Source organism: Crinia signifera, chromosome 1 (genome assembly GCF_055691185.1).
Source record: "Crinia signifera chromosome 1, ASM5569118v1, whole genome shotgun sequence".
Taxonomy (NCBI): Eukaryota; Metazoa; Chordata; class Amphibia; order Anura; family Myobatrachidae; genus Crinia; species Crinia signifera.
Window position 1 is genome coordinate 426235836 of NC_139217.1, and position 16828 is coordinate 426252663.

Sequence of the window (16828 nt, forward strand, 5' to 3'; positions counted from 1 at the left end):
CATTGGGTCGACCACTATAGCTTGACATGCATCAAGGTTGACATGGGGTTAGGTCGACACATGCATTAGGTTGACATAGGCTAGGTCGACAGTCAAAAACTCGATATGGGGTTTTTCACTGTCCTTTGAGCCGACTTGTGCCGACAGGCGGTATTTCATGCCCTACCATCCACTAGGGCATGGAGGGAGAATAAAATAGTGTGCCAAGCGCAGCGAGACACCGAGCCAGAAGCATGCCGAGCGCCATTTCATTTGGTAAACTTGGGTGTGCCGCGGTTACACACAACAAATTTTAGATGGTTGTGAATGTGCAATTATCAACACTATTTTGTTCATTTATATCTAGCTCCATGTCTGAGAATGTTCCCCTAGCTATACAGTATCTAATCGAAATGTGCCGGTAATAAATGAGACTTGTGCTACAGTAAATCCATTTTACAAATTACATTTCTGTAATATTAAATTTTCTGAAAGTTATTTATGAAAGCAAAGAAAATTGTTTAATAATGAAAATAAGTCGCTTTAGTTTGCATGTTTGTAATGTATTTTGTTTTCTGCAGCAATCACTACTTATCTTTTAACTTTTTTTTAGATCCTTTATTAGAAGTAATTGAACAAACAGTCATAAACACGCATATGGTGTAAGTGTAAAATAATAGTGTGAGCATTTTAGACAAAGAGAATGCTACCCATTTCAGATTGCAAAAATAACCTGGGTAATTGCTGGGTTGCTGCTGGGTTGACACTGGTTAAAGTGGGGGTCTGAAAGCACCGCACCCAGTAACCCAGGTCAACCAACCCAGCAATGCAACCAAGTTTGTAAGTAGGGTTAAACCCAGGCCACCCTCTGTGTAATGGATGACCCGGGATTAGTGTGAAAGTGGTCGGTATAAGAGAGATGCGTAATTACTAGCCGAAGCCATATAAAATAACAAGAAGTAACAAAATAGCAATTACGAAATGCATTAAACAATACATCAGCGGGTCATCAGGAGGAGCGCACGAAGCTGGGAGACTTCGCAGGGCTCTCCCTCCTTCCATCCGGCAGCAGTAGCAGCAGCAGCTCCCCTACTTCCGCCCTACTCCCTCCCCAGCAGCGCAGCAGCCTCAGACAGGAGAAAATCCGAGGCTGCTGCTTCCACTGTCCACCAATGCTTTCATTTTGTTTTAATTATAATAACATCAGCTGGCCTGTGGGTGGCGGATATAGCCCCAGGCTTCAGCCCAGGCTGGGTCTCCCCTGAGGGGGGTAGGGGGAGGAGGAGGGGACGCGGATGACTTTACATGTATTTTGCGGCCCCTCGTGGGCTCGCTGTGCTCGCCACGCTTCCGGCTCGGGCTCGTATTCTGCATCCCCTCCCGGGGCTCGCCACGCTTCCGGCTTGGTGGCTCGCTGCGCTTGCCACACTATCTAAAATCAACTGGATAGTGGGGGTATGAAAAGGTCGGAGGACGCGAACCGCCGCCCCTCGTGGGCTCGCTGCGCTCGCCATGCTTTGGGTTGGCATTCATAGTGGGGGTCGCGTTGACAGTGTGGGGGGGGGGGGGGGGCATTTAACATTGTATGCACCCATCAGGGTGCTTGTACAATTACAAATCATTCACTGGCATGCGATTTTGACGCGAAAATCGCATACCTTATTTAGTGGTATGTGATGCGATCGGCGCCATGATAATACACAAGTACCTCTGAGTTTCTGATTTCACACGTCTTATCGATTTTTCCATGGGGTGAACGGCTTTCCATAGTAGCAGATGAGCGGCAGCAGCCGGTGATGATGCGGGAGTGCACATCCGTGCTCACCGATACAGGGTGGCTTTTTCATCTGAAAACAGCTAAAACGATAAGTGAGCTGCTTTCAGCACAAAATCGCCCATTGTGTCAAGCGATTAAGAATTCGAACCATCTCTTTTTCAGTTTGCTGTTTTTTATATATGTGCATAAAATGACTATATAATTATTAGCATAGCACACACACATTCCGCAGCAGAGAATTATTGAACATTAACATCAGCCCCAGTGGAGCTTGGGTGTGGTATGGGACTCCGACAGTCGGGATCCCAACAGTCATTATCCCGACGTCGAAATCCCGATTGCCCGGAGTCAGACAGCATGGCGAGCGCAAAAAAGCCCCTTGCGGGCTCGCCGTGCTGCGGGCAAAGTGGCTCGCTACACGAGCCACCTATTCTATTCTCCCTCTATGGGGGTCATGGACCCCCACGTGGGAAAATAGCGGGTGGCCGTCGGGCACCCAGCTGTCTGCGTTTTGACAGTCGGGTAAGCGACTGTCGGGAACCCGTTCGGCACCCTTGGAGCTTACACTCTATATTCCCTACAACATGTACATGTCTTGGATTAATTTTGTTGGAAGCCAATTAACCTACCAGTATATTTTTTAATTGTGGGAGGAAATTTGAGTACCCGGAGTAAACCCACGCGACCAAAGGGATAATATACAAACTCCATTACCTCAGCGCTGTAAGGCAGTAATGCTAACCATTACACCGTCCATCCTGCCCCAAGTACTCTTCATTCTAGTTATAATAACATTTATTAATTGTCAAGATTGATGCTTTTTTATATTTATATATATATACTGTATATATTTATTTTTATTAACAGTTTCTTATATAGCGCAGCATAATCCATTGCGCTTTACAAAAGGAGACAGTAATACATCAAACAGGGAATTTACAGACAGTCAAAAAGGTAGGAGGGCCCTGCTCGCAAGCTTACAATTTTATAGGGAAATAGGCATTGATACTGTATATAATTGATAGATACTGTATTCTTTATTGCATCGATTCCACCAGAATGCAAGGTTCCGTGACTGGTTCTGGAATTTGATAAGCTTGCCTGAAGAGATGAGTTTTCAGGTAAAGCTTATGCTGTAGGTTTGGAGACTGGAGGAGAGTCTTATTGTGCTTGGGAGGACATTCCACAGAGTGGGTGCAGCCCGAAGGAAGTCCTGCAGTCGGGAATGGGAGCGAGTAATGAGTGCAGATGAGAGACGCAGATCTTGGGAGGAGCGTAGAGGTCAGGTTGGAAGATATTTTGATATAAGAGAAGATATGTATGTTGGTGTAGTTTGGTTTATGGGTATTTTGTATTGAATACGGTAGAATACAGGTAACCAATTAAGTGACAGACAGAATTTATTATATGTTTACTAAATGTTGAGATTTTATGATCCATTTCAGCCCTGCTTTATTAAATGTCACAGAGTTATCATTTATTATTGTGTTTGGTTCATTCTATATGAAATCTTTATATGCCACCTCAAGAAAATTCTGCTGCTCATAAATCAGTTTAGCTTTTATTACCAGCGAATACCTCAATAGCGCCTGTGGTATATTGGAATCGCTACAATGCCAGGCCACACGTATATGTGCACTGCACCTGGCCCCCTGTATCAGTCAAACAGGGGCAGATTCCAGAAAAAAAAAAATCAGAAAATAATTGTAATACACAGCAAATACAAAAATGTCCAATGGATTCTGAAGGTAGGGCCAGCAATCCCAGTCCCCATTTGTACCTGCCCTTACATCGCTGGGGTGCCCGATGATGCTCCAACAATGCGGACCCTGACAGTCAGTATCCCGACGTCGGAATCCCGACTGCCGGTGCTCGATCCCTGACTCACAGGGGCTATTCTCCCTTGTGGGGGTCCACGAGCCCCATAGAGGGAGAAAATAACCTGTGTTGAGCGTAGCACCCAACAGATACCCATAACCAACACCCATCCTTTTCTGGAATGCTGGACGCTGCGGCTGCAATTTAAATCGTTGAGATTTTGTTATATAATGATGTATTACCCAGTTGTATACTGTATATACTCTTTATGTGTCAAATAGATTGTGATCCCTGTTAGAATCAGAAAATGGCATACAGTATATTATTATTTATTTATTAACAGTTTCTTATATGGCGCACACATATTCCGCAGCATTTTTAAAGAGAATATTTTGAGCATTTACATCAGTCCCTGCCCCAGTGGAGCTTGCAATCTATATTCTCTACCACATTTGCACACACACACACACACACACACAGACATTCTAGGGTTAGTTTTGTTAGGAGCCAATTAACCTACCAGTATATTTTGTATATTGTGGGAGGAAACCGGAGTACCTGGGGGAAACCCATGCAAGCACAGGGAGAATATACAAACTCTGCACTGTTAGGGCCATGGTGAGAATCGAACCCATGACCTCGGTGCTGTGAGGCAGTAATGCTAACCATTACACCCTCTGTACTGCCCTGTGCTGTATTATAAGCAAATACTTAAACGTGCTGAGTGTGCGAAAGGTAAGATTCCTCTTATCCTGTTGTATCCTTTGCTTTGTGTGTTTTAGTCTTGCCTTTGGTCTTATTGACCATTTTGTGAAGAATTAAAATGAACCTTATATAGCGTGAATACCTCCCTGTATGAGTCACTGTATACCGGTTATACCTACAGGGGACTCCCATCTCACACACAGAAATACCTGTGCACTATGTGCTAAGAAAACCTGGGCAGGGAGGAAAGACCTGAACAACAGGCCAGCCCCGCTCTGTCATCTCATGTGTACAGTACTGCAGGAGGTAGAGAACACAGTCGCTGAATGAAGGCTCCACATAGTAAATAGGTGTCTGCATGAGGGACAGGTGGGAGTTGCAGAAGACAACGTTTCATTGAGGATAATACAGGAAAGTGCTATCTCCGCAAAAGAGGACTAAAGTCTGCAAATAAGAAAGATGAGGGAAGAAGAGGGCTCCCAAAGGGGAGCAGATGGGAATGTGGTGCTGGCAGATTTGGGGAACAGTGCCCAGAAAATGTTTGGACTAGTCTCTGGTACAGTCTCTGGAACAGTCTCCGGGCTGGTGCAGAATGTCCGGAATAAAGCCTTCATGGAACACTCAGAGGAAAATAACGAAACACGTAAGTTACAGACCGAGAACGTGATTACAACATAGTCGCCTGCTGTCCCCAATTTACCCAAAACAATATTGTATATTAACCCTTTCAGTGCCAACATCTCTGTGAGAGATGTGCAAAATATCCACTTAAAATGCCGGCGTCGCTCACATTTGTTATATATATTCAAATAAAAACTGTTGTGTAAAAAAAAAATTATATTTCTTATATAAGGTAACATTACAGGTCATTATGATGCGTATTATCACACCTATTTTGACAAATTCACGTGGCACTCAAAGGGTTAATGATGTATATATATATATATATCTATATATATATATAATATTTTTTTTTTTTTTAAGTCCCCATTCATTAATACAGACCATTGGCCCAGCATGATTTCACTGGTACAATTCTCAGTATCTCATTTTTATTCCATACGCTGAATAAGTCAATATTAAAAATCACTATATACTGTAATGGGCATGTGATGTGATGTTGCCCATGTAGTGCCCCTGTGCGGCCACAATCTGTGCCTGGAATTGTATTCACAGAGAGAATTCTGCTGAGAAACAATGCTAATGCCCTAGGGGCAGCCATACACAATAACCGAATGTAATGTTATTTTGTTCTGTAGAAACGTAATAGTTATTCTGTATATAGTTATTTGAATAGATCCAGATATTTGTGACATCTCATTGTATTCACATTGTACATGTTGCATATAAATGCAAAGTGTCCAACCACTGATAAATCAATAACGAGTGTCTATATATATCTGTACCTGGGTGTGGATTAGCTCGCAGACAGTGGGCCAGATGTACTAAGCTTCAAAAGTGATAAAATGGAGAGTGATAAACAGCCAGCCTGTATTGAGCATCATTACCCTTCTTACCATCTAGTAGAAATAAAATGTGCTGCGCAGTCTGATTCTACTTGCGATACGGTTGCCGCTGGCCATGCATCGCTATAGCAAGCCCCCGTAACACTGTGCTATTTTGGCTGTCTTTCGATTTTTACTATATAGTCAAAATCCTAAGGGAAAAAAATAGCCAAATTCCCACCGTGTGTACTCAGCATTAGATTTTATCCCATAAGTTTGGGTTAAGTATGTAAAGGGTATTAGGATATATGTGGAAAAAACAGAAATATATTAAAAATAGTGTAAAAAAGTTTGATATATTTATTTCTATATTTAACAAAAAATCTAAATATTTGAGGTACTTATGTACTAACTGGGCTGCCGATTTTGAAATCAGGTCCATCGCATCGCATCGCATCCGACCATATCGCATGCGATGCGATGACCCGATTTTTCCATAGGATTCAATGTTAAAATGGACATTTTAACATGGAATTCAATGGGAAAAGGGGTCCTTTTCATACCCCTACTATTCATGTGGGCATGGAGTTAGATATAAACCTGTGGCGAGCGTAGCGAGCCACCGAGCCCGAAGCGTGGCGAGCGGACACAGAATACCGTCCCCTCGCGGGGTGCGCTTCACTCGCCATGCTTCGGGCTCGGTGGCTCGCTACGCTCGCCACAGGTTTATATCCAACTCCATGCCCACTTGGATAGTAGGGGTATGAAAAGGACCCCTTTTTCCCATTGAATTCCATGTTAAAATGTCCATTTTAACATTGAATCCTATGGAAAAATCGGGTCATCGCATCGCATGCGATATGGTCGTATGCGATGCGATATCGCATCGCATCTGATTGTATGCCTTAAGTTAAGGCATACAATCAAAAAATCGGCAGCCCAGATAATACCATATTTGATATTTCTAGAGAGCTAAAGTACCGTACACACTGGGCGACTGTTATGTGAAAGCCGGTCAGTTTTATCGTCTGAGCAGCTTTCAGCATGAAAGCCATCCACTGTGTATGGGGCAGCGATGAAAGGTGAGCGCTGCTGCACGCTCCTGCATCATCGCTGCCGGACGCCGCTCTTCTGCCGGTATTACCAGCAGATGAGTGACGGAGAGGTCGGCTTTCCATAGCCTCCTGCTATGGAATGCCGTCCACCCTCGGGGAAAATGGCTGGGCATGGGGAAAAACGTTCAGTGTGTATGTACTCAGTGGTTTCCAGCCCAGCTATTTTGTCCCATCATCGTGCACCATACACACTGGACAACATCGCCAGTGTGTATGTACTCAGAGTAAAGGCAGTATAAACTCAATGGGTCAATGGATAACTGCAGGGATATATATATATATATATATATATATATATATATATATATATATATATATATATATATTTTGGAAAGAAAATATAGGACCATGCGCTTAGAACAGTCCTCTAATACTAGTTGTCCAGAACCCTATTAAGGGTATCAAATGGCACCAAACCACCAATATCAGCAGTGGAGCACTTTTTCTGAGAAGCGGGAAGGGAAAACGGGAAGCCCCTGGAATCCACAAAGGCAGCAATATCTAAGAAAAATGTAGAAAAAGGCGCTTCATGGTGCAATAACGTAAAACAAATTTATTGGGAGTAAGGTAAAAACTCCACGGTAAAAAGAGTCAAAGACCCGTACCATAAAATACAACTCTGTGGACTGGGTACCACACGATATGATATAAAACCAAAGGCAAAACTGCTCACGCTGAACCAGGACCGGACATCCAGAGACGTTTCTCAGGTAACCACAGGGCTGGTTTGCTCTGCCGCGATCGAGGACGTCACAGACAGCCGGAGACAGGAGACAGCGAGGAGATCAGCTGGGGGCACGTCGTAGGCCACGCCCTGACGCGTTTCGTCGTAAGACTTCGTCAGAGGGCGTGGCTACTACGCGTGCTGGCCCAGCATATATACCTCCGATCACGTCAATCCACAACGTGCCGGGACAGGGAACACGCCCATTGAAAGTGTCAGTCCAAGCCTCAAACAGCACAGCTGGCAACCAGACCATGCTGTAATAGGGCACCGCAAATGTCAATCAATACTGACAAAAATATATATATATATATATATATATATATATATATACACATACCACATGATAAGCCTATGTTTGTCCCGCTGCACCTATCTATGTAGGAGACCTCACAGGCTCAGTGCTGCCTCTGATTAAAAACCCTCTCATGACTAGGCTGCAGCTGCTGTCCTTCATGGGCCTGAGAAGCATGAAATGAACTCCACCAATCAGAGCTCAGCACAAACCTCTCAGCCTCTCCCCTCCTGTACAAAGTCTCATGGGACTTAGTCAACTCCCAGTAATGCACTGCACACTTGTGCAGTTGGTGTGCCTTGGCACCCGATGCTCAGCACCATTAATGATTGTCACATTGGCAGATAGGTGAAGCTGCAGCACTAAAAAAAAAATGTTTTTTATACATGACAAAAAGAGGGGGCCCCTAGCTAGAGGGGGCCCAGGGGTACTCACCCCCTTTGCCCCCCATTTAATCCGGCCCTGATGCAGCCCACCAATGGTATTGCAGTTCAGAGGCGTAACTACCATTGGTCCCCCGAGGACTAAGAGGCCCACTGCTGCCCAGACCAGTAGCTTGTACCCATCTTCCACTGGTGTGCGGCCCGAATGATACTTATGCACCTGGGCCCACCACTCACAAGTTGCAGATGATTCTGTTACTGCGTCCTTGGATGCAGCTCAGATCAAGTAATGCTGCTGGAGCTGCAATAACGTATTAGTGCTATCACTAGTGTAACAGGGTATTAGTGCTATCACTGCTGCTATAATGTAAGCAGCAGTGATGGTTCCTGTAACCACCTCTGAATGAGGGCCCGTATACCTTTTGTCACTGTGATTATCTCTGCTAAACAATTTAATGAGGACGGGAAAAACATTTAATACATTTTAGGGTTGCTCCAAGTTTCAGGAAAAATATTTGGTCCAAGCCACGTCCCAATAATTTGTAGCGGTACTTATGTAGTATCTGGGCGCCCGATTTTGTGATCGGGTCGGAAAATCGCATCGAAATCGCATGCGATATTGCATGCGATGCAATGCGATGCGATTTTCTATAGGATTCAATGTTAACATGGTCCTGTTCATTTTCCCACTATCCAAGTGGGCATAGAGTTGATTTTATTTAGTTTTCCGCGTCCCCTAGCGGGGCTCGCTGCGCTCGCCATGCGATTTTGCCGAAAATCGCGTAGAATTGCATCTGATTGTATACCTTAAGGTAAGGCATACAATCACAAAATCGGGCACCCAGATACTACATAAGTACCTTTGTAGCTGTCATACCGTTACTGCTCGTCTTCTGATATCAGCAGCACTAGATGTTCTTAAGGGTGTGTGGAGGCCACATAATATGAATAAGAAACACCAGCCATGCAGGCAGCTAGTCATTCTGTGTCTCGGTACTGACAACTTTGCCATTGTGCTGTACATGATTGCTTCTCTTCTGCTGCACAGAAATTATGCATATCAGCTCTCATAGGCAAATGCGGGGGGGGGGGGGGGGTGTTCTGGTTGCATAGAAACCCCCCTCCTCTTGGCAAGTGCCTTAAATTATGAAAATCGCACTGGCATATAGTATGATCAATAGAGCTGCCACCACATCAGTGTAAGGGACGAAGCAGATGTCCTGTGGGAGCAGCTTCTTCTACCAAGTTTGCTGTGTGTGTGTGTGGATCTTAGCCCTCAAACATCGCAATAGACCAGAGTGTAGCTGCCAGGAAGAAGAGACAGGAGCCTTACCATGAAGTGGGAGAATGCAGTAGCGCATGCAGGGGGGTTTCTGAGTACCCAGAAACCCCCCAGGAATCTAAGGCCCCTAGACTGAAAGCTGAAGGTCCCCTCTTTCCATGGGTACAAGAATTTTAAAAATGGGGCCTGGGAAACCGGAGATATCTGACTTCAAAGCAGTGGTCCCCATCCAAGCGTGTTAATTGCTCTTCCCAGTCAGATATTTCAGGTTTTGTCTGATTTAGAGTTTTTCTGAGAATATATTCCAAAAGCTGGGACTCTCCCCCTTTGATGGACATAAGCAGCTTGTCACTACTGTTCCCAGAACCAGAGATATCAGCCTTCCAGCAGCTGGTTACTGCTCCAGCTCCACACACCTGGTATGTAGTTTTATATTCTCGTTGGCAGATTTCTCTGCCTCCTGGACTCTGATCCCTTAGTCCCCAATACCATTTGGTAGGTGGGATTCTCTAGTTTTTAAGGCTGGTTTCACACACTCCGGCTCCTGCCGGACGGTAAAATCCCGCACGGCCAGGGAGCCGTGCCGCACACACTAGTTTATCATAGAAGGGATGGCCACTGCCCGGCAGCCGTCCCTTCCAGTGGCGGGATCCGGCTGCAACCGTGCGGCCGGGTCGTGGCCTTCCAGTGTGAATGGACACAATAGTGTCCATTCACAACTACTGTGTGCGGCACGGCTGCCTGGCCGTGCTGGATTTCACCGTCCGGCAGGAGCCGGAGTGTGTGAAACCAGCCTAATTCCATTAAAATCGAATAAATCTATTTCCGGAAACTGGAGATATCTGCAGTCAAATACCTGATCTGAATATCTGACTGCAAACTGTAGGCACAATGAAGGTAAGACCTAAAAATTGACACTTATTGCTAGTCTTGGGGATGAATTTGGGGCGCGGCTCCCCTTAGGTTGCTGTAACCGAGTTGCTTTCGGGGTGGCACACCCTAACATTTATTTAGCACTATTTAATTTTCACTAATATTATACTTTCTCTAGCACTACACATTTTAACCTCTAGCTTCTGCTACTTTCTTATTAACACACTTCTAGCTTAGTTTTTTCACTTGTGTGCTGCCCTGGGGTGAATTGCTTATACTGGCCTTTTTGGGGTTCTGCGCCCCAGATCCAAACTTAGTATTAGGGACCCACCAGAAATGAGGTTACCGTGAAGCTGGTTGGTGGGCAAATATTTCTTGGCCAATTGATATACCAAGAACCTCTGTTATTGATTGATTGATTAATAATATGGAGTGTGCATCTGCACCACGTGTTTTTCTTTGCAAAACTACAAGTCCCGGCATGATAGCACCACATGTATATTGGGTGTGCATTCTAAGATCCCCCCCCCCCCCCCCGATATCTGCAGTCAAGCAATCTGTCCTCCCACCAGAAAATTATGAATAATAATCCCACTCCACTATACATCCCTCCTCTGCATATTAAACATCCTCTACCACCCTGGAAGTTATGTAGCAGGGCCCCTTCATTCAGCCCAATGCCCCCTTCTCCCACCATCTGTGCAGTAAAGGGGTAATTAGTGGAAATGACTGATGCAGGCCCTACACGCGGTTGATATAATACCACCTACCATCCATGGGACATGAAAGCTTACACTCATAGCACCCCCCACCCCTACTGCTGGAGGATCGGTAGGGGCCCCAATACATTGCTATGCCCAGGGGTCTACACTGCTGTTATGTGAATATATATATATACATATATATATATACTGTGTGTGTGTATATATATATATATATATATATATATATATATATATATATACTGTATATATATATATATATATATATATATATAAATTTGGTATATCTATAATACTTTAACTGACCCGGCATATACTGAGTCACCTAAGGGCGGTTTCACACACTCCGGCTCCTGCCAGACGGTGAAATCCCGCACGGCCAGGGAGCCGTGCCGCACACATTAGTTGTGAATGGACACTATTGTGTCCATTCACACGGGACGGCCACGACCCGGCCGCACGGCTGCAGCCGGATCCCACCACTAGAAGGGACGGCTGCCGGGCTGTGGCCATCCCTTCCATGTTAAACTAGTGTGTGCGGCACGGCTCCCTGGCCGTGCGGGATTTCACCGTCCGGCAGGAGCCAGAGTGTGTGAAACCAGCCTCAGTGTCCATCTCCGTGCTTTCCTCTGCCCCTCTCTGGAAATCCCCTTCTGAAAATTCTGCGTTTGCCCCTGCAATGTGAGCTTGGAAAGTGCAGTACTGGTTCTATTATGCCTGTGTATTTATTTATTATGGCATGTTTAACCTTTTCCTGACCACTTATCTTATTTAAATGTTTGAAACAGCCTATACTATAGACCAGTGGTCTCCAACCTTTTTGGGGGCGGGAGCTACTCGCGACAAAATAAACCGCCCGAAGAGCTACTAAAAAAATAAAAAAAATAAATGCATAATAGCCGAAAAATGCCCTTTACACACCGTAATCCCCCTGACACATTATGCCACACACCGCAATGCCCCAGACACAAAATGCCACACACTGCAATGTCCAATATGCTGCATACATACCTCCCAACACTGGAGGTAGAGGAGAATGGACATCTGCTACCGTGGTACTCCTGCAAGGCTACATCACATTTTTTTTTTGCTGTGGGGGCATGGCCAGAGCTCTAAGAACTGTAGCCTATTTTTGGGGGGTAAGCAAACATAGATTTGGGCACCCCTCACTGTGGTTATTGTGGGTCAGGGGGAAGTATTAATTGGCCAACTAACATAAAGCAAAATAGATATATTGTAGAAAAGACAACCCTGAAACAGGTACAGTGCATGCCGAAGGTCTGTGTCAAAAATTTAGGACATGGCTTTGTGGGGAAGGGGCATGACCACATAATAGTACCATTTTACATTACACCACACAATAGTGCCACTTATACACACTGCGCCAGCTAGACCCACTTGGACACACTGTGCTAGGATTACGCACACCATTATGCCACACTGTTATGCCCATTACACAACATGCCACACACCATAATGCCCAGTACATATTATGCCAGAACAAGTACAATACACATATATCCAGTGATCAGGGGACTTCATAAACGGAGGGGACTAATAACTACATACCTAGGGATGAGAGGCTTAGAATAGGAAGAGGACATATAGAATACCTATGCATCCATAATTTACAGGGAGAACACTAGTAGAGGGCTCCATAAAGTACAAATATATTCAGTGATGTGAGTGATCTGTACTTAAATTCTGCATTAAACACATTATGCTCTGTACAGAGAGAAAACAATGTTCAGTACAGAAGCTGTTTGGCATGCATGTATGTGGACATGCCAGTGGTGTGTGGGGCACAGAGGGAAGTCAGTTGCTGTGAGTGTGGCACACAGGGATTCAGGTATGCCCAGAATTATGTCTGGTACATAGGGATGCCCAGTGTTGAGTGGGTGACACACAAGGATGCCCCATGGTGGGTGGGTGGCTGGAACACAGAGGCTTGAGGATGCCCAAAGGTGGGTGGCTGGCACATGGGGATGTGAGGATACCCTGTGGTGGGGGGCACACAAGGATGGGAGAAGGCCCTCGTAGTGGGTGGGTTGCATTATGGGATCAGAGGATGCCTCATGGTGGGTGGCACACAGGGATGTGGAGGATGCCCTGTGGTGGGTAGGTGGCACACAGGGATGAGGAGGATGCCCAGTGGTGAGTAGGTGGCACAGGGATGGGAGGACGCATCTTGTGGGGATGAAGGGATCAGTTGCACCACTGTATGTAACACATAACAATGGTGGTGGGCTTGCTCACCCTGGGTGTACTTGATGCTGCCATTCTCCCACACTGTTCAGCCCGGACCTCCGCCTGCAGTAGCAGAGCATACCGTCTCCTCCCCCTCCAGCGGCAAGTCTCCCTCTCATTGGGACATGTAGATACCTATTAGGAGGTGCGGAATCTCCCGCTCACGCCGCAAGAATGTGACCTCCTGCTGCAAAGTGAGTCACTTTACAGCAGGAGGTCACTTTCTTGCGGCGTTGACCTCCTGCCACCAAGCAAGATCCACTACACGGCGGCGGAGCAGCAGGAGGTCACTTTCTTGCGGTGTTGACCTCCTGCCGCCGGGCGACAAACACAAACCCATCAAATGTCAGGCTAGCTACCAAAAGTCACCGGGCGAGCTACCCGTCGCTCGCGAGCGACGGGTTGGCGATCCCTGCTATAGACCATCTGTACTGTTAAATATTAATACTGTATTCAGTGTATAAAAATACCAATCTTCAGGGCTGTTACCGCTCCCCCCAGACTCCCGTACTTACTCCAATGTGCTGCAGAGCGAAAGACTTTGGATTACATTTGGAAACTTCCCTCTAAAAATCATGCGTTTGCCACTGGCTCTGGATTACATAAATGATTTACATGGATTACCTAGGCTATAAAACTCCGGGAGCTAGAACGTGTTTGTTAGAGTCCATAAGTTAGCAGCTGATCAACAGCAATCTGCACTGCCGGCAACATGAAATGTTACAACCTCGTTGATCCAGTTTGGCTTGAGTTTAACCAGAGTTGTGAGTTGTTACTGCTGTTATGTGCAGGGTGAGTCCTACCTGTAATGCACCCAAAGCCACACAACTGGATTGATTGCTTTTGGTTTTTTTCAATTCAAACTGTAAACTGTGTCTTAAATCCAGGGGATAAACGACTAAGCCGCCATTCTTGGCGTGTCTATGAAGGAAATGTCAAATCGCATGTATTGCCTTTTTATATTTACTACCTCAACACATTGATAATTGGAAGCTTTTGCAAGGCAGCCCTTATTATAATAACCCCAAGACTGTGTAGCAAGGCACAAAACAATTAAAATAATTTATCCGTAGCTTAATCAGCCAACTCATTGCCCATCAACTCTGTATTAACAGACAAGGGCCCTTATTCTGGTTCACTCGCAAAGGCAAATTCCTTCTCAAATGGACAAAACCATGTGCACTGCAGGGGGGCAGATGTAACATGTGCAAAGAGAGTTAGATTTGGGTGAGTTATTTTGTTTCTGTGCAGGGAAACAGGGTAGCCGAGAGGGGGGGGGAATACTAATTACCCGGGCCCAGGCTTGCTGGAGGGGCCCTGCAGGGGCCCTGGTCTGACCCCTCCCTTCCCCCTCTACTTTCACTTTCACAAAGGATTCATTTGGTCCTTCAAAGAGGTGAGCAGTAGTTAGCCTTTTATATATACAGGTTAAGTATCCCTTAGGATCCCTTGAGTATCAGGACCACAAACATTTTGGATAATGGATTTTGTACAGATTTTGGAATTTATTTAATTTTTTGTATACTTACCTGGTCCCCTCTCGGTGCCCCAATGTCCACAGTGTCCCCTGGCATCTATGACGACCTCCGGAATCCTCTTTAACAGCATCGACTGAATTTCATTTGCGAATGTGTGGAACAATCATTCGTTGGTCACCGATCATTGAATGATGTTTTTCCCCGTACACTCACATGCTAATAGATATGTGAGCATACACATCCATTTGCATGCAAATGCGGCCGTTTGAATCGGAAAGGGGGCGTGAATTTGCTCGCCCAGTGGCTGGCTACTAACCGCTTTGTAAGCAGTAAATGTACGTTGCTTACTGAGCCAACGTGAATAACCCCCCAAGTGTCAGTATAAGAAAGTACAAATAGACTGTACATAACAAATATATCAGGGTTGCCAACCCTCCCGGAATGGCCGGGAGGATCCCAAAAATCGGGTACCCCTCCCGCCCCCCGGAAAGGTGGGCAACCCTCCCGGATTTTGGCGGTCCCCTTCCCCCCCTCATTTACCTGGGGGCATAAGATTGAAATTGCCGCGATTCGAGGCGTTTCGGCACAAGGGGGTGATGCTAAATATGCAAATCAGGCATATTTAGCTCCACCCCTCATCGGAGACCCGCATATTGCGGAATTTGCATCACTGGGGGCAGGGACTGATGATGTCTCCATCAGGCCCCGCCCCCAGAAGTGATGCTGACAGTCTCCTCTCTGGCGTTCTCCCGGAGAGGAGACTGTAAAAATCTGCAACCCTGCATTATATGAGGACCAAAAGACAGTTAAAAAGAGTATCAGTCAATGATACCTTGCCCTGTAGTGGTAAATTAGCTTACTGCAAATACTGGGTGTTCTCTTTAGAGTATAAGGATGTTGCAGAAGAGACCAGTAAGTGCCAGGGCCGTCTTTTCGTATGGGCTTAATGGGCACTTGCCCAGGGGCCCCAGGTGTATAAGGGCCCTATGCTGAAAACTGATGATCCCCTTTTTCCAGGGATACCAGAATTTTGAAAATCGGCCCTGGGGAACTGGAGATATCTAACTTCAAAGCAGCAGTCCACATCCGACCTGTTAATTGCAATTCCCAGTCATATTTCTCAGGTTCTCTCTGACTTAGAGTTTTTCTGAGAGTATATTACAAAAGCTGGGACTCTCCCCTTTCTGTCGACACAAGCGGCTTGTCGCTATCATGCCCAGAACCAGATATATCAGCCTTCCAGCAGCCGGTCCCTGCTCCAGCTCCAAACGTCTGGTGTACAGTTTTATATTTTTGTCAATGGATTGCTCTGGCTCCTGATCTCTGATCCCCAAGTTCCCAGCACCGCCTGAAAGTTGGGACTCTAGGTTTTTATACTATTGAAGGCTAAGAAATCTATTTCCAGATAATGGCGATATCTGCAGTCAAACAAGCTGCCCTTCCACCGGAAAATGACGAATATTAAGCCCACTCCATTATCCAACTCTCCCCTGCATATAAAACACCCCCTACCTCCCTGGAAGTCATTTACAAGGGACCCTTCATTCAGCTCAGTGCCCCCTTCCACACGTTAGTGTTCTCCCTCCCACCACCTGTGCAGTAAAGGAGTAATTAGCAGAAGTTACTGCTCCAGGTCCTACATGTTGAGTGGAAGATAGAGCACCCCCTGCCACCCGTGGGACATCAAATCTGCTGCTGATAGCAACCCCCACCCCTAGGAGGGGAGAATGGGTAAGGGCCCCAGTGCATTGCTTTGCCCAGGGGCCCACACTGCGGTTAAGATGGCTCTGGTAAGTGCACATCACATTATATGGGGCTGCTGATGGCCTTCACTGTGAACTATATACAGATGTATTTTAAAAGCATTGTCAATACACATTACTGGCTGACATTTTAGGTTTCTTCGGTCTTGTCAATAAGCAATAACTAAAGCAAAGGACTATTGTATTAAACCAGGAGCCCTTTCAGGTTATTAGTGCTGTACT

At 45.8% G+C, this 16828-nt stretch overlaps 1 protein-coding gene across 1 annotated transcript in view; it reads left to right on the top strand.

The window, feature by feature from the left end:
• The first annotated feature begins 4738 nt into the window (after window positions 1-4738).
• The window catches only part of ANKDD1B (ankyrin repeat and death domain containing 1B), a 95121-nt gene continuing 83031 nt past the window's right edge, over window positions 4739-16828 (top strand). The window contains exon 1 of the mRNA XM_083151610.1: window positions 4739-4922. Within this exon, the coding sequence (XP_083007736.1) occupies window positions 4739-4922 (184 nt within the window). The remainder of the gene's footprint in view (window positions 4923-16828) is intronic.